At 48.4% G+C, this 23,997-nt stretch overlaps 5 protein-coding genes across 5 annotated transcripts; 3 read left to right on the top strand and 2 right to left on the bottom strand.

The window, feature by feature from the left end:
* Nucleotides 1–1,155: 1,155 nt before the first annotated feature.
* H6S33_011520 (uncharacterized protein) lies at nucleotides 1,156–3,800 on the top strand (the record flags this gene model as incomplete). The annotated part of the gene is made up of 6 exons (XM_044842890.1): nucleotides 1,156–1,217; nucleotides 1,419–1,427; nucleotides 1,496–1,565; nucleotides 1,631–1,730; nucleotides 1,822–2,028; nucleotides 2,101–3,800. The coding sequence occupies 6 exons, from the start codon at nucleotides 1,156–1,158 to the stop codon at nucleotides 3,798–3,800; spliced, it is 2,148 nt and encodes a 715-aa protein (XP_044696288.1).
* A 2,658-nt stretch (nucleotides 3,801–6,458) lies between these two features.
* Nucleotides 6,459–7,743, top strand: H6S33_011521 (uncharacterized protein; the record flags this gene model as incomplete). Its single annotated transcript, XM_044842891.1, has 4 exons — nucleotides 6,459–6,591; nucleotides 6,647–6,909; nucleotides 6,973–7,348; nucleotides 7,481–7,743. The coding sequence occupies 4 exons, from the start codon at nucleotides 6,459–6,461 to the stop codon at nucleotides 7,741–7,743; spliced, it is 1,035 nt and encodes a 344-aa protein (XP_044696289.1).
* A 2,510-nt stretch (nucleotides 7,744–10,253) lies between these two features.
* On the top strand, nucleotides 10,254–10,414 carry H6S33_011522 (uncharacterized protein; the record flags this gene model as incomplete). The annotated part of the gene is made up of 1 exon (XM_044842893.1): nucleotides 10,254–10,414. A coding segment is annotated over one exon (161 nt), but the record flags the coding sequence as incomplete, so codon positions are not given.
* A 3,353-nt stretch (nucleotides 10,415–13,767) lies between these two features.
* On the bottom strand, nucleotides 13,768–15,015 carry H6S33_011523 (uncharacterized protein; the record flags this gene model as incomplete). Its single annotated transcript, XM_044842894.1, has 1 exon — nucleotides 13,768–15,015. One exon carries the CDS (start codon nucleotides 15,013–15,015, stop codon nucleotides 13,768–13,770), a length of 1,248 nt encoding a protein of 415 aa, XP_044696291.1.
* Nucleotides 15,016–21,366: 6,351 nt separating this feature from the next.
* Nucleotides 21,367–22,164, bottom strand: H6S33_011524 (uncharacterized protein; the record flags this gene model as incomplete). Its single annotated transcript, XM_044842895.1, has 1 exon — nucleotides 21,367–22,164. One exon carries the CDS (start codon nucleotides 22,162–22,164, stop codon nucleotides 21,367–21,369), a length of 798 nt encoding a protein of 265 aa, XP_044696292.1.
* Between the last annotated feature and the right edge of the window lie 1,833 nt (nucleotides 22,165–23,997).

Consider the following 23,997-nt stretch of genomic DNA (forward strand, 5'->3'; position numbering starts at 1 on the left):
CTCCACCGAGAAACTGTCTTGTCTTTTATGCCCACCCGTACAATACATACTATTATATGCGTAAGACTGCAGCTGTCTAATCACATAATATCACTCGATCGAGACCATGTGAGTGGACACGAATGTCAGAATCCGACGGCCAAGTTCAAATGTCTTTAAGCAGCTTGTGTAATCTCGCTCTTATACCTAGACAGCTCCCATCTAAGATGATGGATACTTACGTGGCGACCATTTATGCACTCGTATTGCAACCACCCGTCACTCCGCCTCTCCCTTTCCTTGTCAATGATCAACTAACACCTTACAGCTACTTCTTAAGCTAACGGTTTGTGATTAGCGCCATTAAATTCTATATTTAGGGAGTGGCCAAGCTTATATGCAGACATCAAGAGTCAGGTTAACACTACCCAGTAACATAGGTAACCTTCTACCTGGCCAGAATGAAATCCAAAAATCTAGATGTGGAATAATAAAGTTGTGCTATTTTAGAGGGGGGTTCCAGATCACCGGGTGCTGATTTGCGACAGGGGACGCTTTTCAGTTACGGGATGTACTCGTAGTTTTTTGGCGTTTCCGGACGCAACTGCTATTGCATGCCATACAAAAGATAGCCTTGGCGAATTTTTTCTGTGTATGCAATAGCAGTTGCGTCCGGAAACGCTAAAAAACTACGAGTATGTGTCAATGATCAAGCGGCTATTATCAAGGTGTTGAGGTGGTCTGGTCGCCCCTAGGCGCTATCTCGGCCCGGGTTGTCAATTACAATTGCAACAACCAACCCCCATCCCTCCTCGTCCTCGTGTGCGTGCGTAAATAATACGCTTTCGCTATTTTTGAGTTCATTTTAAGCCGCCTTCTAATATTTCCACCGGAGTTGCTATCTAATGCCTATTGCTCTGCTCGTTTACTTGCTCTTCAGAGTAGTCAACTGAACTGAATTACGTTTTTTCTCGGATGCCGAGTAACAGGTGTCTCCCGGGATGGAATATACACGCAGCGCACATGTCAGCATCATATACACGTAAAGCCGTTTAGGGGCTTGGCATTCCGTGCAAGCGGATTCCAACGCGTCTCCTCAACTCCAGCCTCCTGTTCCCCCTTACCCCCCGCGTTTCCCCTCATCATCCCCGCCTGCCACCCGACGTTTCTCACAAAATGGACGACGATAATGTTCCGGCACCGATTGTCTTCAAGGCCACATACAGTGGTACTCCGGTGTGAGTTCTCCTCTTTTCTCTGGTGACTCTTAGTCGGCAGGAGCACTCAATGAGCATACCCGGAGTAATTAATCCAGCCTTCTCAATAAAACTCTACTGTGTCGCTGATATCGGCGGGGGCACATAGGGGTTTTCCTGATTTGCCTGCTGATATCTAACTTATCAAGTCATCTTTGCTAATTATCTTGAGTGCTATTATAGTTATGAATAGTACGTTCTCTGGTCACACATCGACACTTCTCTTTAAATCTCGCCGGTTGCTAATGCGTAGTTTAAAGTATTGCAAAGGGGATCGCTTGCATGCGTAGACGTTCTGATTCATGGGTGAATGCTACACAAGTATTGAAGGTCTGCTTCCCTCTGGGTGCTAGTGATTTGAAGACAGGACCCCTAATTTTTTCTTCTTCATTTAGGTTGCCGAGTTCGATAAACCACAGAGAACACGAATTTTGGAGCGGGAAGTCCAACGGGGAGTTCATGAAAAGGTACAGGGTGGTTATGGAAAATACCAAGGTGAGTGACTTTCGAGGGTTAGGGGTATTTCGAAGATTTAAATCTTCCGTAATCAATTCTGTTGATCATAAAATAACATGCTATGGTATAGGGACCTGGGTGCCTTTGGAACGAGCAAAGGAGATTGCAGCCCTCTACAATGTTGGCGAATTACTTAAACCTATCTTCGAATTCCGACCCTCTACCGAATCACCCCCTCTAGCGCCCAAGCATGTTACTGCGGCATCTACAAAGCCAAGGCCTGCTCGAGCGCCAGCAAGAAATGCTGCGGCTGCGGCGCCTGCTAAACGTGCAGTTAGTAAGTTTTGATTTCCTTGGTTTTTTCAGCATGATACTGGGGAACTAAACCTTAATTTCTTTGTTGAAACAGAACCCCCTCCGCCACCGGTGCCAGTACCAGCGCCGCCATCTCATGTCAGCTCCGAAGAAGATGAAATTGAAGAAGATGATCTAAGTGACATTGATCCCCTCAATGATCCTAGCTCACCTTCTGTGCAATCATCGTCTGCATCTGAGGGAGATCTTTCTGAATTGGAACTGGACGATCCGTCTCAGCACTCCCTAAATACAACTTTGAAGAGAAAGCGAGAACATATGGACCATGAGATAATGTCTTCGCCAGGCTTGATTCACTCTTCACAGCAGAGAAGAATGGCATATAGCGACGAACTTCTTGACTACTTCATGGCGAACGAGAAAGGCCTTCCGGACTTTCTCATTAACCCGCCTCCTGACTTTGATGTAAATGAGATCATCGACGATGAGGGTCACACTGCATTTCATTGGGCTGCAGCAATGGGAGATTTACGAGTGATAGAATTACTATACAAGGCTAATGCGAACATTTACATGGTCAACAAACGTGGAGAGACCCCACTTATACGTGCAGTACTCTTTACCAACAACTACGACCAAAAGTCGTTTCCTCGGCTAGTCGAAACCCTGCGAGACACAATATTTCATGTAGATAACTACAATTCAACAGTTTTCCATCATATAGCGGCAACGACATCCTCGCGAAATAAACTTCTAGCAGCGAGATATTACTACGACGTTTTACTTCAAAAACTTGGAGAGAAACACTCAATGGCCGAGATCGCAAGAGTGTTGGATTTGAGAGACACCCCAGGCGACACGGCTCTCACGATCGCAGCTCGCAACGGTGCAAAAAAATGTGTTAGAAGCTTGCTCGCTCACAACGCTAACCCAAACATTGCAAACAATGAAGGCCAGACGGCCGACCAGTATATTGTGGCAGTTGAGCGCCAAAGACGGAACGGCGATTATCCCTTAGCGTCGAGTTCATCGCCTTTCCAATCGCATGATAACCACATCCACCATCAGCATCACAATCCCCGTTATCAGAGATATCCATCCACACAATCAGCCGCAACTGTTGCGGCAGTTAATTATGCCAATGCTAGCCATGTGCCCCGGCCTCATATCTCTGAGGCGGCGATATCGGCAACCAAGAAGATTATACCACAGATGGCGGAGATGCTCGAAGGGCTTGCAACAGCGTTCGATAATGAGCTGCAAGACAAGGAAGAAGATGTCAGTCAAGCACAACGTTTACTCGACAGCTCAACACACGAGATCCAAGCCTGTAAGGCAACCTCCGAAGAGACACTGGCTCCCTTTGGTGATGTTGCCACCATGGAACATCAAATTGACTTGCTCAAGGCCGAAGCGGAGACTCTCGCAGAGGAACTTAAGAAAATATTTGAACGCGGCCAGTATTACGAGCTCTCGAACTTTGTTCGCCAAGAGGAGCAACAGATTGACGACAAGGAGCCACTTGCAAATGCTGATGATCCAGACAACTTAATGGAGAAGTTGGAAGCTGCACGTCAGCTAGCGCAGGCTCAACGCGAAAGAGAAGAATTGAGAGAGACAATCATAAAAGCCCACGCAAGGAGCGGGGCAGGTGAAAAGATGAGCGATTACAGGCGGTTGATAGCACTGAGCTGCTCTTTACTTACAGAAGACGTGGAAGACTTATTACCGGAGATATTGAAGGACTTGGAGGCAGGAGGAGATGGGGATATCAGAGATGGCCTCATGATATGAATTTTTCTGTTGCTAGAGGCTGTGCCTTTTGACGTTTTCATTTATTTTGTATTTATTTTCTGTGCTTTGCAATTTGCTTGCTCTACTTTGCTATATTTGTGGTTTTCCTCCAGTTTTTCGCTGAGGCTATCATTGGTGTTAGGGATTTGCTGAGTGTATAGTATTCGCATTCTTGCTAAGTATTCTGACTTTTTTTAGTTTTTGAATTTTTAACCCTTTTTTTGGGGGGGTTATGTATGATACATCGGCAGAGCTGCTTTGTAGTAGTAATAGGACGTGTGCTAGTATGGTTCTCTATTATAAACATCTTTTTCCTTCTTTTAAGTTGGTAATTTCACGCTGCATAAAGGTTATGGATGATCAAGAGGGGTGTCATAATATACTTGGTGGGTAGGGCTGGGGTAATTGTTCACCATATTATTTCTTAGCTAACTAGCCTCTTGCGGAAATAGTAACATGTCTTTTGGTCACTGCTTTGGCGAATGATACCCCTTTCCATTGCGTTCCGCAAAATGAAATTAGTGGGATATGGTAAATCAGCATGATTATCAGGATTGAGGAGGTCGCAGTTGCCCGTGTAAGGAAAGTTTCAAAGATCAGTTATGTCCTAGCGCCAGTACCTTGAAACACTGTCTGTCTCATGGCAACTCAAGTCCATCTGGTCGAGTGCACGACCATTGTCATTTGCGACCCGTTTAAGTAGAAATCAACCCTATTCTTTAGTAGGAATATCAGCAGGATTGATCTTAAACCTTTAACGAGGAACATGCGCCAGTGCCAATTCAAACACCTAGCTGCTGTTATGGGGGCATGACCGCCCCAACCCATAAAAGGTTTCTTAAACGCCAACCATGTTGTTAGTAGCACTAGCAATGTGTGCATAATTTTCAGCACTTAGGCATTGTGCTCTATACCTCTCATCCCTTATGGATATATGATCTCTCAGTGGTAACTAGTCCTCAACAACCATGTCTTGGCCATTGCCAGTAAACACCAGCGGTTTTAAAGCCCTAAATACTCTCCTACAATAGTCTAGCTTATGAGTCCTCGAAGCAAGAGATTAAGCTCTGTATCGCCAGCCTCTCCACTTCCAGCAGGACGTTGTCGTAATGATCGACGTATATCCGATCCTAATCAGCATGACTAGAGACCGCGGATTGAGTTTCTAGGGTGTTCACTGGCTCTCGGTCAGCGCGAGGATCTTCTATATTTTCCAGCAACTTTGATACAGGTTTGTGAACTGGGGATTATTCTTCTACGAACAAGGCTGGACTAAGGCCTACAGGATGCGAGGGCGTTATATTAGAAGTAGAAGAAAGTGAATTCGCTTTGGTGCGTATTGCCTGATGGGGTCGTTGGGAGGGTTCGGGATGATGAAGTAGGTGAGGGATTTGATGGAGAATGAAGGAGAGAGAAGTTTGGAGACAAGTTTAGAGACATGGAGTAGGGTAGTCATGATGGAGGAAGAGGTGGTAGAGCATGAAATTTACGGGGTGAGAATGGGGGGTTTTGGATTATGTGTAATTACAAGGGTTGTTGGGGTTTTAATCAGCACACGGTAACTGAAGCGTGGCTGAAATCAATCATTACTAGCTGAATAACTACATTCCTTTCCTACTGTCATATATCTACGTACTACATTTTTTGGTTCTTTTCTGTAGGTGTGCGCTTTTACAATACAGATAGATTCAATGTCGAATACGCCTTAGTAGGATGCATTGAAAACAGAGACCACTCTCCCTCCATCTGAACTGTTGGATCTGCAATATATTTTTTTCATGAGAATCGCCTTGAGCTACCTCATGGACAACGGAACTTTAGGGTTTTCTATCCAAGTATCTATCTATCTTTGTCGTAGTTTACGAAACTGCATACACGTTTTATCCCAATCTCGCGAAAAGTATTAGTGGGAAAATAATGTAAAATCGATCATTTCCATGCCCCTAGAACACCCCGGTCCCCTAGAAATGGTAACCATCCAATGAGAACATATTCTCCTCTGCTGGGCTATATATGTTTCCAATTGAGCTATTTGCTGGAATGACTGGGCTCTTTTTTTTGTATACTAGTAGGCAACGTATATCACTTATAATTAGAACTGCAAGTGAAGAGTCTTTTTATTGACCGTGACTTGTAGGGCCCACTAGAGCCCGTATTTATCACAAATGAGATCGAAAGAGTATATAGATATAGCTGAAAACTAAACGTGCGTGCCTCTCAAGATAGTGACTCTATGTGGTAAAACATGAGTACGTAACGGTACGTGCTTAGCCATGCATGCTTCTGGAAACTCCATTCGATACGTACATATGCATCTACATACATAAGTACATGTACGTTATTGGCTCAGACAGACGCAGATAGTACATATATGTAACTATCCAGTCAAACAAGTAGCTGAGATTTCCAGCGCTTGTTCGTTTCGCAAGTCCTAACAACGGTTTTGAAGTCTTATCCCAGCGTTTGGCGCGGCGGGCCCCGAGGGGACCACCGCCCCGCGACTGCAATTGAAAGTCAACACCACACAGACCAAGACGCACTGCAGGCCCAGGCCCAAGCCTAAACCTAAACTCAAACCTAAACCAAAACCAAAACCAAAACTAACCCAGAGTTATCTTCTTGACTCAAACAACCACACTTAATCACAGACTTTTAAATATGCCCAAAGTCACAAGGACGATCGAAATTGACAGCGATGATTTCGATGATGATTCTGTTCCCGATTCGGAGGAATTGCTCACCAGGAGCACGGTCCACAAGATAGATAACTCGCACAATACCCTCGCTGACGGTATGTAGGCCCACTTCGAAGTCACGTATATCTAACGTTTAACTAACGGCCGTAGAAATTGCGGCGTTGAACGATAACTTGGAGGAAATGTTTCGGACTTGCACCAACAACAAGGCGGAGCTCAAGGCGTTAAACATGCTTCAAAAGGCCGCTGAGAAACGACATTCGGCTGCCTTGACGGACTATGAGAAGATGCTAACGCAGAAACAAAGGCTAGAGGCGCTGCTTCTCAAACAGAAACATAATGCCGCAGTCACCAAAAAGGAGAAGAACAGTGGCCAGAAGACTTTAAAAAGAACTAGGAACAGATCTTTAAAGGTAGGTACTCAGAACGAGAAGAAACCCCTAAAAAGTGAACTTACTAATCCTCATGGTGCGAAGTCCGAAACCTCCAATCGCCCTGGCCCAGAGTCCAAGGTCTTTCTTCCTCAAAATGCGGTCAAGGCCATTAAATCTATGCCTCCCCCGAGCCCGCTCAAGCCCTATAGATCCATGCCTCCTCCAAGCTCAGTCAAAACCAATAGGTCCATGCCTCCTTCGACCCCGGCCAAGTCCATTAGATCTATGCTTCTTGAGAGAGCGGTCAAAGCCAGTAAACCAATGCCTCCTCCGAGCCCGGCCACGGTCAAGGCCGCCAGGTCTGCGCCGTCTCCGGCCCAGGTTAAGACCGATAGATCTACGCCATCTCCAATCGAGGTCCAGATTAAACCTATAACTCAATCTTTCCATCGCGAAGAATATAAACGCCTCTCTGAAAGTAGTACAACCCCTAGGCCCCTCAAATCTACATAATCCAAGCCAGACTTTTTGGGATCAATGACCAGTATACTCAATCAAATCAAACGCAAAAAGAACAAAAACTAACTATCAAATCTATCACTCCTCCCAGGTCCTCCCGCCAAACGCATCAAACGCCAGGAATCTGATAAAAAGCCGACGCCGCCTAAGGCTACATATGAGCAGGTCATAACCGAAATTAACGGCGATGGCGACTCTGAATCGGAGTCTCCTACTTCTATTAGCACTACGAGACTTCGTTTAGGCCGACCCGAGATAATTGCTGGACGGCCTTTTGATGGCAAGATCAGGTCTGGTATCTCTTTGGCTCGTACTGCCTATGATACCGGCCATGGCATCAAGCAGGAGGAGTAGTCACCCTTATGTTATCTTCCTTCCCCTTTTTCCAGGGGTTTTCTCCCCCGGGCCCGGATTTTTCGGCGCGTTCATGCGTCATGGTTTAGGGGAATCTATGGAATCTAGGGTAAGGCTAATGAATATGCAGCGGGAATATCTGTATTTCCTTTTACTTGTATTGACATATGCTCGATAGTCGAATAATATGGCAAATGCGAGTTGGTATTTGTGCGCTTCTCTCAGCTTCTGTCAGCAAATTCTCCACCTTCCTGCATATTGTTATTGTCTTGGCTCGATCATGAAATATCACTCGCATATAAACCTACTTGCAGTGAAATCCCAATTGCGCTTTTGTTTTTTTGTTTAATTCATTAATTGAATCCTAATTGAGCTGGCAACTATTCAACCCTACCAAACTTGAGACCCTATAAATAACATCTAATATTGAGACTATAAAACAACATCTAATAGCTACGATGAAATTAAACCCATAATCATGTAATCAATTAAATAATGTTCAACTCAAACCTTATTGCTGATCTAGGTTGACACGGCTCAATAGAAACCGATTACAAGAGCACATGCACATTGTGAATGCAATTGCGCCAATAATTTTCACTAATAACTCTCCATGGAAAGTAACCAAGTCAAACCCCATGACACGCCTCGAGACGCCTCGGGGAGTTGTATCAAACTGCCTCTGCCTCCAAAATAATCCATCTCAAACTATCAAGTCACATAGATACATACGCGAAGTCATCTCAATGTTCTTCTTAGTTCCCTATGCGACAACTCATCTCACAGTCTTGTCTTAAAACATCAGACTCGAACCTACAAGACTAGACCTCCCATAGGACAATTCATCTCAAGACCATTTCTGATCCTACCCCGAGCCTCTCTCTAACCTATGAAGAATGGTAGCCACACTACAAGCACTAATAAAAGTATTGCATATTTGGTTAACCATTTACTGACTTGAATCTAGGCTTGATAAGAAAGTTTCACTGATTTTTCTCTATACTGTGCAGCTGTCTAGATAAAACTACTCACATAATCCCTTCATTGTATGATCCTGGTTGTTGAGATTTGCAGCGATTAACTGGCTTAATGGAGACTTGTGGACTAGAAGCTCATTCACTCTTATGATATTCTATCTCTCGAGAGAAGAATGATATAGGTTCATGTATTGTGAGTTTGGGATCATAAAATAAGATGAGACAAACTCAATACTCTCATAGGACAGGATATTGTTAGCCCATGCTCTGGGATTGCTGTGAACATGTTCGTGGGAGCACTATATAATAATTTATTAGGAGATATATATATATATATATATATTTGTTTAATTCATTAATTAGGAGATATATTTTATAGATTATGTTGGTTACGGTTTTGATTAACTCCAATATAGAGTACGGATGGGTACGGATGGAAAAGAAATGCAATCATGGAATATCACTCGCATTCGGTTTTAGTGTTGGTATTGCATATTTGGCTTTTCGGGTGGTGTCGAACCCGTACAGGTGAGCTGCTCGAACCTGAAATATTGATACCTGTCACTGTCATTTCATGTTGACACTTGTCCGATCCGTGACTATATAGCTACATGTAGCTAGACTCTTTGTCGAGATAAGCATGAAGTCACTTAACGACCGCGTCCTACTTTTCCAACAGCTGGAACCGCACCCTCAGTGTTGTGATGAAGAGGGAGTCAAAGCTAAACTGTATACTTGAATATACTGCAAATTAAAACCCTTACGGACCCCCAATAGATACTCTGGACACTTCCCGCTTCCGCTCAGCTGTTAGATCACGCCCTGAAGCGTAGACTGTTCTACTAGGGGAACGTTTCTCCAGAGAATGGTGACCGGTATACACATCTCACACGTCCTGTTTGAAAATATCTGTCTACACATGCATTGAAAGACGACTACACACCTTTCAATTGCACACTATACTCACTATCATCAACCCACACTCGCCCCACAAACCAAACTCAAACATCAGTACTCAAAAGTTTCACCAGCTTCACACATCACCCCATAAAACAAACAAGCGAACAAACGATAACCACATATCCGTACCAACATTAGCAGCCTGCCCCCCCAAATCCCCTATCTCCAAAACACCGTCCCGGGTGACTAGCTAGCTAGCTCTTGTGTGGTGCTACGTGTGTAAGTACTGTGTAGCTATAGTGATACCCTACCAACCTTAAAAACTATTTGTCATAGATTCGCGGGATACCATGCATGCTCGATCTACCTCGTAACGATCTCCCTATCTCCTGAACATACCGCTCTGGTGATCCCAAACCCCTCAAATGTCGGACGCGAACGTCCACATACATCTCATCTAGCTCTGTACGATGAGGTGAATACTGCTGCCCGCGAATTGACTAATTATATCCCGCCTCTCTAGTAGTCGGGCCATCGTCATTACTACCCCAAAGTCAGGCCACCAGGAGGACAGGCCTAAGGCCTCGTGCTCACCACTTGGCTAGTAATCCAGGCCGCGTATCGATCACGCCCATGGCCATTAACCAAGCAGAGGGCGAACACCCGTCTTTGGACAGCCATTGGGTGCAGCCAAACCTCAGATCTGATGATGGTGGTGATGAGGAGGGTCTTCGCCGATGTTGCACAGGTGCGTTTCGCTTGCAGGGCCGCAAGCTGGGTGGAAAGCCTCTCCCGTGAGCCGTGGGTGGGTGATGACTGTGGTGGTGGTGGTGGTGGTGGTGGTGCGTTACGCTCAGGTTCGTTGCGTTACGTGAATGTGAAAACCTTAATCCATCTGACAGTTGGCTGCAGCAACAGCAGCAGTGCAACGTGACAGGGCTAACTAATCCAGCCAATCCAGTTGATCAGTCACACAGCGACAGTAGAGGAGGTCTGGTGGATAACTTTGATATTGCTTTCACCCCAGCACCCCCTCCCGGGAGAAAAAAGCTTTACTTTAATGCAGATTAAGGGATCTACAGCTAGCGGCACGTTTTGTTACACCCCCACGTTTTTTGTGAGCTTGTCACGGTGACGGTATGGTGGGTGACACGATATCGGGGCCGGTAAGAGTATATGAACGCCAAATCTATCTCCTCAACAACAACACAATATATTTTTGATTAGAAGCCGTAGAATGATAGAGAATCAAGAGCAGAATCATTCTACGGCCTTTGATTTTAATTATCTTGTGTTGTGGTTGAGGAGATAGAGTTTGAAGTTGGGTGATTTTGGTAGGGAGGCAGGTCAATTTTTACCCATACAAATTATTAAGGCCGGATCGAAATCCAGTAAAATACCCCTGTCAATCACCATAAAGCACTCGGTTGATTACCAAAAACGGCTATGATCTGCCATCTGTGAGCTCAAAAACACTTGTTTCACTACTAAATAGGTGATGATTTACCTGATGGAGATTTTTACATGTGCCAAGACCGACCCCGATATCGTGTCGCCCACCATAGTAGTAACGGTGACGGACAGTGATGGGAGGGTGAGTGATGGCTGATCCCGCGCATATCATTACCCATCACTCGGCCGCGCAGCGTCTCGCGCGCGCGCGCCACTTGCCCGTTTCGAAATTTCCCCACACCATACGCGGCGCATAATCTTTTGGCTTAATAAATATTTAAATGTGAAACATTTTTCGCTTCTTTTTTTTTTTTTTTCTCCCCCTTCCCTCCCAATTTTTGCGGAGGGAAAAAAAGAAGGAAAAAAAAGAATTCTCTGCATGCGCATCCCGCTGCCGTTTCTTATCTTTTTATCTTGTCTATCATCTATCCTATCTTATCGATTAGCTAGGGAAGGGTCCATCATATCACCCGGATGGGGCATAGATAAAAAAAAAAAGATGTTGAATTTACCCAAACGAAACGTACGCGGATCAACCAACGAACGACATCACCACCTCCTCCCCCAGCTCTCGCAGCTGTAGGCATGAATGTAGGTACTGTAAATTAACTACAGTAGCCTCCCTCGTTTCCCTGGACTGGCTGCCTGGCTAGCTGGGGGGAGGTAGGCAGAGAACCACAGATGGATCCCCAACCCTCACCAGTACTCCTTCCTCCCTCCCTCCCGCTCCCGCTCCCGGACCCTTCCCGCCGCTCTAAACTCGCAGAGTAACTCAACTTGTAAAGCATCGCAGGTGCAATTACTGCTCGGCTTACCCTAATCGCACTCTCTCTCTCTCTCTCTCACGTATTTACCAGGGATGGGGTGGGGTTGGGATGGGGGACGAACACTATGTAGCAGCACGTCACTTTCGGTGCCGCGTGACAGGCAAGTCCCTGCATACAGCACTCGCTCGGTACCGCCGCGTGCAACACGCTGTTTTGGGGGGTTTTCTGCCTGTTTGTGCAGTGCAGTGTTTTTTTTTCTGCCTGCCCGGTACCAACCAGAACCTAATCTACTCTACGTATGTAGGGCGCTTGGGGGTAGGTACATGTAGTGTAGAGTGGTTTTCCGCCTAATTTCCGAGGGCCTTCTGGAGGGACGGATGTAGGGATGGGGGATGGATAGAAGCTAGCTGGGAGGAGGGCATCCAGCTAGAGGAGAGAGCAGGAGGATACCTAGGGCACAGTAGGTACACGGTGAACTTGCATGTACCGTACGTGTGCATTGTACGTGCTGTATGTACATGTACATGTAGGTACTGCTCCCACCGCGCAGCTACTCGTATTTCTCTGACGTTTGTGGACGCGACTGATATTGCATGCCATACAAAAATACGCCAAGCTCATGATTTTGGGTGTATGCAATAATGGCCCAGTTCAAAAACGTCAGCGAAATATTAGTACTCTAGTAATGGAGGGATTGAGTGGACGGAACGAACCAGGGCGTGATGAAACTCTCTACCTTCTATGATGTACCTACTCTCCAAACGCTCTCCCGGGAAAGAGACACGCACTCTACATGTACCTACAGCTGTAGCAGATAAGCGTTAAGCGTGGCAGTCAAGCGTCCGGCAATCTGGGTAATTTGGACCAACGACCTATCTACCGCCGTACGGGGCCTACATGCACGATGCGTTCGAAGCGGTACTGTGGAAGCAGTTTGGGTTTCACCGTTGGCTATTGGACGGAGAAGTAAGAGTACATACTCTACGTTACAGGTAGGTATGTAGGTATCTTCTATTCCGGAACGCCCCGCCGCCCTCCCCACCCCGGCTACGTAGAGAGCGTTGGAAAGGAAACCCGGGGTTTTTTTTTTTTCATCGTCATTTTTTTATTATTATTTATTTTGGCTTATTTTGCTAAACGAGACCATCATCGTCGTCATGGGTATTACTCTTCAGGATGAAACGGCAGTTAGAAAAGGCACATCTGTAATTGGTACATAGACGAGCAGGCAGGGCAGGGCATGGCAGGACAAGGGTTGGATTAGGGGAAAAAAGAGGAAAGGGTTGAAAGCGCCGAATCAGAAGAGAGCAGGAAACATCGTGCGGGACGAGTGCTCTTCGGTGATGCTTCCTCTTGCGCGCCTTCTTCTCCCGGAGTCAAGTCCATGTTGCCTGAGTGTAGAGATACAAAAATCTTATCTTGCAGCAATTGAAGTAAAGCAGGTTCATGCCGATATGGTACGACAATCGATGCCATTCCACCCCCCCCTCTCTTCTCCCGCGACCTTGATCTCCTCTCGTAAGTGAAACCCAGGCCCCCACAAAAAAGAAAAAAGAAAAAGAATAATCTTGTAAACATGCGCAACTCCTGAAAGAACGGAATGAAGAAAGCGAAAGAAAGAAAAAAGAACCATGAATTGCAATTATGCAGCAGCTTCCGTAATTCGATTCCCCGCCAGGAAACCAGCCACCCGCCCAGCCAAATCTTCTCACAATACAAACTAGTAGAAAGAAAGAAAAAGAAAAACAAGAGAGAGAGAAAAACGCCAACCTGATAAGACTCTATGGTAATCGTACATGCCATAACTAATTAAAAAAAAGAATCGTGCAAGATAAGGAAGAAACGACTAGGAATTTTTTGAAAAAAGGGAAAAAAAGAATGGTAGCAAACACCGTCTTTAGCTGTGATCAGCAAAAAAAACTAACGTCCTATCTCGCTCCCTCCAATTGCGTCAGTTTCAGCTCCAGCTCCTTCTGGAAGCTCGCAATCACGCCTCTGATGCGCGCCTTGAGCATGACGTTGGAGATGCTGTCGTACTCCTTCGCCTTCGCCTTGATCGCCTCCTGGAGGTCCTGGATCTCCTCATTCAGCTTGCGCTGCTCCTGCGCCGCCTGAGCCGCCTCCTCGTCGAGCTCCGGCTCCTCCTCCTCGTCGTCCTCCTCGTCCTCGCTCTCCTCCGGCGCGGCCGCCTCGTCCTCCATCTCGTCCATGAGCGCCGTCTCCAAATCATTGGCAAGCGTATCCCCGTCCATCTCCTCGCCCGGAGCAAAGTCATACTCCATCTCGCCCTCGGCGTCCTGCTCGTCGTCATACTCGCCCTGCCCTCCGAGCAGGTCATACCCCTCCTCCGCCTCCTCCTCCTCCCTTGCCAGCTCCGCCGCATCTACAAGCGTAAACGACGACGCCTCGGCCCTCTCATCATCCCTCAGCAGTCTATCCACCTCCGCCTCCACCGCCTCAATCGTGCGGTTCGAGATCCTCTTCCGGAACCTCCGCTTCCTTACCCACTGCATCGGCGGCGTCAGCCCATGCGGGTACGTGACATCCTGCGGGCGCACCGGCAGCGAAAACACCTCCTCCTCGCTCCTGATGCGCTCGCCCACCAGCAGCATCTGGCATATATCCGCCGTCTTGAAGATGGCCTTCTTGTCCAGCGTCTTGTTGCTCTCAATGATGCTGGGCAGGTCCACCAGCACCCCCGCGTACAGGTTCCCGCGCACACACACGACCGCGCGCCGCGCGTCCTTAAACTTGAACCAGATGTCGCTCTTGGGGCTGAGCTCCTTGCGCTCGATGGCGTCGCGCACGTACTCGCAGTCGTCGCCCGGCGGCATGCGCAGGATGAACTGCTCCTCGATCGCCGGGTCCTCCTCGCGGTCCGAGGCTTCGCTGTCGTAGCCGTTGCCGGGCTCGTGGCGCCGCTTGCGCGCCGCCGGCTGCTTGGGCGTCTTGAGCTTGAGCACGGGGGTGCGCAGCGGCGAGGCCGGCGTCGCCTGGCTGAAGGAGGAGGACTTGAGCTTGAGCGTGGGCACGGAGGCTTTGGTCTTGAGCTTGATTTTGGGGGTCTTTGGGGTTGAGGTGCTGCCGCCGCCGGCGGAGGAGCTGGAGGCGGCCGCGGACGAAGGCTTTTGCGCGGAGAGCGTGGAGGCGGAGGTGTTGAGCTTGAGTTTGACCATTGCGGGGTGTGTGGGGGGAGGTCGGGGAGTGGGCGGGCGGGGAGGGTGTTGTGGGGGGGTCGGGGCGGGTGTGGTTTTTTGTGGATATTGGGATTGGGAGCCACAGGTGTCGTTGGGCGTTGGGGCCTTACCCGGACGTGGGTTTGTGGGGATGTGGCGCCTTGCAAATTCTATCACTAGTGCTTGTAGCTACTCATGATCTGAGGCTTCGAATTCGACCTATTAATTGCTGACAACGTAAAATCGCAACACCCTCGTAGGTGGCCCCGTAACTTTAATTACTGCGTGACATAGTATTCCCATTTGCAATTGAGTGAGGCCCTTGAGGCTGAACTGAACGATCAGGGTCATGACCTCCAGCTAGCTGCCTCGAACCTACATCACGTATGTACATACTCCGCTGTCAATCTCCGAAACACCCCCCATCACATCACGACATGGCAGTTGTAATCAAGTGCAATTGAGCAATGGGCTTGATCATGGGGTGCAGAAGAACAACAGGCCCGCATCAGAGCTCTGTATCTGTGCATATGCGACAGGACAAGAGCAATTGCTTGCAAGGCTAGAAACACTCCTGCCCCCCCCGTACCCGTACGCACGTCTAGGCCTCGAGCTACTACGAGCTGGTATGATCATGATGTACATGATTAATTGTTATTTCTGGCAAGGTCAGTCAGTCGGCGATAAGCGTGACCGCGCGGGCATGGGTTAGATTAGGTTCAGTGCAGCGACACCAGAAATAACAATTGCCATGAAGGGAAACTTTTCTCTGCTCCAATCGCTAGGTCTTTGTCGGGTGGTGGTGGTGGTGGTGGTTCAATTGTTTGGATCATGGATATGTTTGGAGTAGAGAAGGTAATAGAAACGCCACACCATCACAAGCCAACCATCTCACGATCAGCGCGGGTAGCTATGCCGCAACGGGAAAGCATCAAGCGTCAAGCATCAAGCATCAAGCGTCGAGCATCAAGCTTCACTGAGCCTCCATCGTTAATTGCCTTCCCTTCCCTTCCCTTCCCTTGCACGCTCACATCTCTAACTACACTCACTCCCACTCGGTCGAGTGCGCATCCCTATCTCGGTAGCATAGCATTCATCTCCCATCCCATCTCATATCAACCATTTCAATCCCTCCCTCCTCGGCCATGGAGATTCTCAAGACCTCTAGTCCAACATGCAGGGTCTCCCCAACCTGTCAAAGCAAAAAAGAAAAAACCCCACATCCATTCCCTCCCTCTCTTTCAGCTCCATCGCGTCGAGGGATTGCAAATGGCAATTGCTATTGCTTTTTCACGCGCAGTCACCGTCCGTCCGTCCGTCGCATGACGTCCTTTCCGTAATGCGTTCCTTTTTTCTTTTTGCTCGCTTCGCTTCGCGCTGGAGAGCTATCGCGGTTTCAGCGGGAATCGTGCCTGCCAGACCAGGGCATCTGAGATCCGCTCATTCCTTCACCCTTTCCTTTACTCACCGTCAAGACAAGAAATTATACGGCGACTAGCAGCTGGGAGGATCCGGAGGAGGAGGCAAGCAATGATGAAAAGTCTCAGCCCCGGGCCCCTCCCCCCAACAAGGATGCACACGCGAGCCGACCTCGAGCTCCAGCTCCACGACGTCAGCGTGCCTCTGCTCATCCCTTCGATCCCCCTGGGCAGCGTTTTTTCTTGTCTGGCTGTCTGTGGCGATACGGGATTCTGATTTTCGCATATCACGAGGCCCCCCGTTACTGTGCTGCATACCGGCGGTTCCTGAGGCTCTGTGACTAGAGGCTACATGTACCTACTGTACCTGTACCTAAGTGAGACCGCGCGCGCGCGCGTGTGGGCCAGTTCCCAACATCGCAACCATAAAATCTTGAAACTCATCCATGGAGCAGCTCAACGACGTCGTGGGTACACTTTCATTACGTCGTTGCGCCGCTCCACCGCCCGCCGGTACGGGTACGGGTGGATGGTATATATGCTAGCTGACGTGACGCGCCGGCAAAAGCTCGCCGATTATATATGCAGACAAATCCGAATCGTGAAGATTAGGAGGAGGAGGAGTCATGTCACGCATCTAGCAGTAGCAGTAGCTAGGGAAAGAAAGAAAGATTGGACGGGCAAGACAAGACAGGCAGTAGGCGCAGGGCAAAGACGGGCAAATCTCCTGGTAGCGATGAATGAATTACTGCTAGCTACAGTGCTCTAGCTAGCTACCGGTAGTACCCGCCCCCCCGGCCCCGCGGCGGTCGGTAGCTGGCTGGCTGCTGGCTGTCGTAGAGTAGCACCACAACCACCGCCATCATCGTCATCATGAAAAAAAAACTCGAAAGATTATATTGTTCGTGTTCGTGTCGTGTCGTCGATAAGGGTCATCACTCGCTCCCTCGCCCGCCCGTGAAAGAAAAAAAATATATCAAATTCATCAAATTATACCCCCCACCCTATTCTATTCTATTCCTCCCTCCACCACACGCGCCGCCTTTTCGTGGTCCCGGGTTGAATTCAATCAATGATGTGCTGAATTGTACCGGCCGACCAACAGGAGCCCGAGAAGGGCTCACTCTTCGCACTCGCACCGGCTATGAACGATCAATCTCGCTTGTCCGTTTTTTTTTTTCCCTTTGAACTATCTATCTCTATATCTGCAAGGGTGAGATCTGGTCCATCATCTATCTGGATGGGCAAAAAAAAAAAAAAAAAGGATCTACCATATCAGATTTCACCTTTTTTTTTTCCCTCTCTTTTTCATGATCACCCTTTGTTTTATTCCCTGACCCTTTTTTTTTTCCCTTCCCTTCCCTTCACCTTGAAATTAAATCCGACCTGTCTCTCGTCGGCCATGGCATGTCTCACGGAAGAAAAAAGAAGCGACATCAAGAGAGGGCAGAAAAAAAAATTATCCGGGGAGCTGCCATGCTGCTAGGTGAAGATCACACATGCTGCTTGCTTGCTAGCTAGCTGCGCCAAAAAAAAAAAAAAAAAAAAAGGAAAGAAGACGTATGTACTATGTGGTTGCCTACTTATCTACTCGATCCCTCTAGACTAGTAGAGTCTATTAATTATTTCTTCCTTACGGATATTGTGATCCTGGTAAAATTAATAGACGATGGAAAAATTTAAAAAAAAAAAAAAAAAAAAAAGTGATGGGGGGAAAAAAAAAGATACCAGGAAAGAAAAAAAAAGGAAAGAAAGAAGGAAAAAAATATGACGTTCCACTACTCTATCGTGCTGTCGCATCGTGGGTATGGGCAGGGCAGGGCAGGGCACTATGTACCACTGTAGAGTAGAGACAGTACCCTAGGAACATGTACCCCGCAAATCCCAAGGCAAAGTGCGGTCGAGGCGGGGGGGTGAGGGGGGGGTAGAGTAGGGAGATCGGAGAAGAGAGACACAAGGACCCTTACCCGGCAACGAATGGAAGCGCAGAGACAGAGGTTGAGGAGGGAAAGGTATGATATCATCACGGTTAACCGAGTCGTCCCCCCAGTCAGTCAGTCAGAGTACCTACCTACCGTAGAGTAGGGTTTGAGTGCCCCACGGAAGATCTGCTCATCCGCCGCCGGTTGGCTGGCTGGCTGGCTAGTGTTTCTAGTTTGGTTAGAGGGCCCTAGAGTAGAGGTGTCGAATGGAAGATTCGCAGAGTGCGCATTTTTCAGCCTTGACAAGAAACTTAAGGATGAAAAAGAAAAGAAAAGATCCTAAGGATCTCGAAGCGTTCGAGCACATTGTAAACTAATCCCCCCACAATCCTCCCCTCCCTCCCCTCCCTCCCCTCCCTCCCCCTCCTCCCAATCCCCATCTCTACCGCAACCCCAACCCACGAAGATAAAACCGACCCCAAAAAGCAAACCGACCAGTCCGACAATCAATTCCCCAATTCCAGGGCCGACTAGGCCCTCTAGGGCTCCTCCGACACGCAGTTGAAAGAAAAAAAAAAAAGCACTACCTACCACCACTCGGTAAGATCGCCAGGGTTAAACCAGAGTGAGGAAAAAACCCTGGAAAAAAAGAGTTAAGGACCTTCGTGATCGGCGTTGCCCTGACGTCGACTGCGGGACCGAGTTGGTGAGATGGGGTAACTGGGAGTGCCGTTCGTTTCACTACGTATTTCTCGTACGTTGCGGGATGAGGGGGAGGGGTAACGTTAGTTATTTTTTTCTGAGGAGGAGAGCGGAAGCTGGGGGTCCCTTCGAATCAGAGTGAAGAGGTGTGGTTAATTGCTACTGTAGATACCTCTGTATGTCAATACGGGGACCGGGCGGTGCGGGCGGGCAGATAGAGTAGAGCAGCAGAGCAGAGGGAGTGCTGTAGGGATGTCGATATGGGGATGGAGTGAGTGGGCGTCATCTTGGCCTATGAATGACGACTAGACTGTCTGTGCAGCAGCAGCAGCTGGGGGCCCAGGGCTGGGGCGGGAATCTCGACTTCTTTGTTTGATGGACGATTGAGTTTGCAATTGACCACTGGCAGGGCAGGGTGTTGTAGCTTCTTTTCTTTCTTTCTCGAACCAAACCAGCAATCAACCCCGCACTGCTAGTCTGCTGCTAGCATAGTAGGGCTTAAGTCTCTATGAATAGAAAACAGCTACACACATGTACATGGAGAGTGGAAAATAGATACCCTCGCTAGCTCCATCAATTGCATCTGTATGTATGTAGAAGCTTCCAAAACAAAGAAACCAGAAACCTGGAGGAGGAGGGAGTGGACGTGGAGGAGTGAGGAGTGAGGACGACACGAGGGTAATACAACAATTACAAATACTAGCATCTCCAAACGGCCACATGGGGGCCTTAGCTTAAGCTTCAGAATATCATTACCCACCGGATACGGTATGCCCGCCCACACTGAAACCCTCCGGCCGGCCCGCTGTTGGCGCCATTCCCGCGGGGAAAGCCCTTTGCTTATTTTTTTTTTTTTTTATATTGTTATTGCGCTAGTAACTATGTAGCTGGAAGATTTCAATTTCGGTGCTTCGGTGCCTGAGCGTGCAGGGCGACGCTCGCTGTTAATGATGCTGTTCCGCGGCGTATAGGGAGGGAGGGAGGGAGGGATAGATGGCATGGACGGGCAAGACGGGTGGTGGTTCATGGGCCTGGTTAGCTACATGGAGAGTGTGTAGGTGCTCTAGGTACTTGGCCATGGGGGGTACAAGTAATACTCGGTAAGGTCGGTACATACGGTACGTTGAGTGCGTATACGTACATGAATGTACCTTTGGCAGTCAGCAGTCAGTTAGTAGCAATAGTAGCAGTAGTAGTAGCACGCGCAGTAAAAACCCCACCAATAACCAACTGCGCTTGCACCGAGTGAGTGCGCGAGTGCTTTGCTAATAGTATCTACTTACACCTACTCAACTCGGTCCTTTCTGAAAAAAAAAATTCTGCTCGCGCGACCTCATCTCCAGACTTGCACCCCCAAACAGCCGCGAACCGTCGGCCCAAATGTCTCTAATCACTGGCATGTGCGATGCTTGCTACTCTAGCTGCATGCACGTTCCTTACTGGTTGGTTGGGTTTATGTACTTTACATGGTGGCCTGGTTTAATTGTTGGGCCCCTTGCTGCTGGTGGAGGAAGGTGCTGTGTAGTACAAGAGGTACGGTGGTGGTGGCCATGCTGGTATTAATATGTGCGGGCCCAAAAAGTCGAGAGACTTGGGGCTGGCTGCGCATGCACCCCGCAGAAAGGTGGTCGATGTAGCGTACCTAGAGGAGAGTACCTAGCTGAGTTTGGATTGATTAGGGAGGGTTTCGAAGGGAGGGCCTTTTTGGGGGGCGGTCAATTGCGGATTGGGACTTGAGAGAGTGTTTTTGGATTGTTTGTAGTGACCCTTCTTCAATTCTTATTCTTGATCCTATGTAGTAGCAGTAAATAGTAGAAATCCCCATCAGCGCGTAGATAAAAAAAAAGCCATTAAACTAGGTTTTTTTTTTTTATACAAACCCATGATCCCATCAGATCTCATCCGGCATCATATCGTTAAAATAAACATGAAAACAAAAACAGAAACACCCAATTCTTTTTTCCCTCCCCAGCTTCGATAATCGCGAACCCATGCTACTCCCTATTCCCTTTCCCTTGAATCCCTGATTCCCTTCCACGCAATGGTAGTTAAAAAAACGACAGACCTGGTTAACAAGCAAAAAAACCAAAGCAGGTAAACTCCATAAGAATGACTTGACCAAGGAAACGAGAGAAGAAATAAAAACACAATTCACACACTCCACTGCATTCCACTCATAATCATATCACCACAAGAAAGTTGAAAGGCAAAAGCAAAAAGCACAAAAACCCCACCCAAAGTCCAAAAGAAAGAGGTAAAAGAAACAAGATCTCAAAGACCAAGGTAGTATCCAGAGCTCCTCATAGCTCCTATACGCCCCGTCCGACAACAACACCACCACACCCTCCATGTCCTCCAAAGCCCGCAAAGAATCCATCTCCCTCCTCCAGCGTCAGCGGCGTCACTGGCCCGGGGCTGCCCAGCGGGATCAAGCGCGGCGACATTGGTCCCGTGCCCAGCAGCTGCGGGATGCGCGTGGCCTGGTGGATTATCTCCTTCTGGTGGAGCTGGAGCTGCTGCTGCGCCGAGAGCGAGTGCGCGTATGAGGCCAGCTTCGATGAGGGTACGGAGGAGGGGGAGGCGGTGGGCGCGGGTGTGGACGGCGTGGGAGCGGTGGTGGTCAGTGTGAAGGTTGTGGGGCGGTTGGGAAGCATTGTGGTGGGGGAGGTGCGGGTGGGAGAGGTGCGGGTGCGGGATGGGCTGCGCGGGTGGCGGTGGGGATGGGCTTGGGGGGTGTAGTAGTGGGATTGGCTTTGGTTCTGGGAGCGGCTTGGGGATTGGGGTTGTGGTAGTGGTAGTGCCGTGCCCGTAGTAGTAGTGGTAGTAGTGGTAGTAATAGTGCTTGAACTTGTGGTAGTAGGCGACGACGCAGTTGAAGATGAGCGCGAGATGGTATATATATTCGAATTGGAGCTTTGAATACTGATGCTAGTAGTAGAAGTGTTATTATTCCGACGCTGAGAACCAGTTAACTGTAGTTGCTGTGGCGGAAAGTACGAATGCTGTTGCTGGTGTTGTGTCGAAGGGGAGGGGATACAGCTGGTATTTGAACCCCAAGCTGAGCAGCTAGTGCTAGAGGAGGACGGTCTGGGGGACGGCGACACCATCGTGACCTCTTTACTTAATTCGGCGGGGAGAGGTGTGTGTGGGTGGAAGGATCTAATTTTTGGGTAGGTAGGAGGAGCTCGGGCTGTCTCACTGGGGATTTGTTTTTGGGTGGGTGTGGGTGGTGGGAGAAAGGGGACGGTCTGTCGGGTGAGGGTCACGAAGAGGCGTTTTGCAAATTGGTGTAGCTGGGGAGAGTACTACAGTAGTAGGAGGTGTAAGTTGATAATACTTGGGGCTGCTGCAGCGTCCGTGCCGTGGGAAGGATGAGGAAGAAAAAAAAGAGGTGTATGTAGGTGTAGGTAAGGTAGGCAGAAAGCAATTGTAGAAAGACTACTGTCCAGGAAGCACAGTTGCCGGGCAGATGTAGTTACTTTATTTTTTTTCTGTTCTGGCTTGGGGGGGGGGGGGGGGCGAATACTGTGTTCCCATGGGATGTGATATATCCACTTTGCTCCACCACTAAACTAACCCCCCCGGCAATGGATGTGTAAATGAGTGAATGAGCAGAGCTCTACTTACTGAATACACTCAGTGAGCACGCCAGCAAGCAGCAAGCAGCAAGCATTCCACATACAGCAGCAGCCTGGGGTACGGTCAGGATACTGCTTATTGCGGCACTACACAGCAACAACCCCCAACCCATCCGTGGTCAACATTAAACCGGGACAATTGAATTTCTGGGAACACAGCTTGAACTTGAAGTTGAATGACAATGCGGCAATAGTACATGTAGGTAGATACAGTAGTAACGTATGGCTACAGCAAGTAGAGTAACAGCAGCAACAGGGACGCACAGTAGAATATAGTACTATACATGCTCCGCTATAGGAAGTGGATAATTGAAAATCATTTCAACAGTTCCATGAAAAGCAGAGCAGCAAGCAAAAAAAAAAAGTGAGGGCCAAAGATCTACCTACCTCGGAATTCTTCCATCCGCCGCGTGACCTCTCACTTTCGCGGGCAAAGCAAAGCAAAGCCAAAGCCAGGAAATTTTCCCAGGGCCAGAACCAGGCAATCAAGTCAATCAATGCAGGCGCCTCTTTTTCTGTTCACTATGCGTGTGTCGTCGTTTCTTTTTCATGTTTTTCGCCCGTGTCGCCCGTGAGTGACGAGACTTCACGATAGTCGTTAGCGCACCCAGAGTGCTAGTACGTTAGAGTCCGTCAGTAGATTAAGTTATCGTATCGTAACCAACTCAACCAACCAAAGCAGCCCCCAGGTTACATAGGGTCCAGACTATTTTCGCTTGCAGCTTGCTTTCGATGGTCATTCACTCTCGTCTTCCTTGATTGCTCAGCTCATACCCGCCCGGATGCACGATACCCAGCTTTAGAGTTTTTTTTTTTTTACAATCCTTTCCTCCCACTTCGTATGTACGTAGTTGTGGAGTCGATTTTTGTGTAGTTACGCATCCAGCTACGGGTTCCACGCAGGGACGACGAGATCTCGAGGTTTAATTGAGACATGGAGCCCCGCTAATTTCAATGCAAGCGGCGACGTCACTGCTCAACAACAACAACTCAACGCCGCTGGCACGCAAAAACGGGAGTCACGGTCATGTAGAAATAAAGGGTTACCGATAAATCTTCCAGACAGAACACAGCAGCCCCATGCGCAGCCGGTAGCACTAGGTACAATCCGATTGTGGAAGGGAAGACGGGAGTGTTTCCCAGGTCAGGTCTCCGACTCGCTACCTGTTTTGGGAAGAAGTTACTTATATAGGTAGTAGTGTGTGCACTGGGCTTTCCCAGAAAGAACGCGCAAAGCCCAGCGAGCCTCCCGTGAAACATGCAGTAAGCAAAACGAAAGGACGAAGAGGAAGAGAGAAGAGG

Source organism: Morchella sextelata, assembly GCF_020137385.1.
Source record: "Morchella sextelata strain SCLS chromosome Unknown scls_6, whole genome shotgun sequence".
Taxonomy (NCBI): Eukaryota; Fungi; Ascomycota; class Pezizomycetes; order Pezizales; family Morchellaceae; genus Morchella; species Morchella sextelata.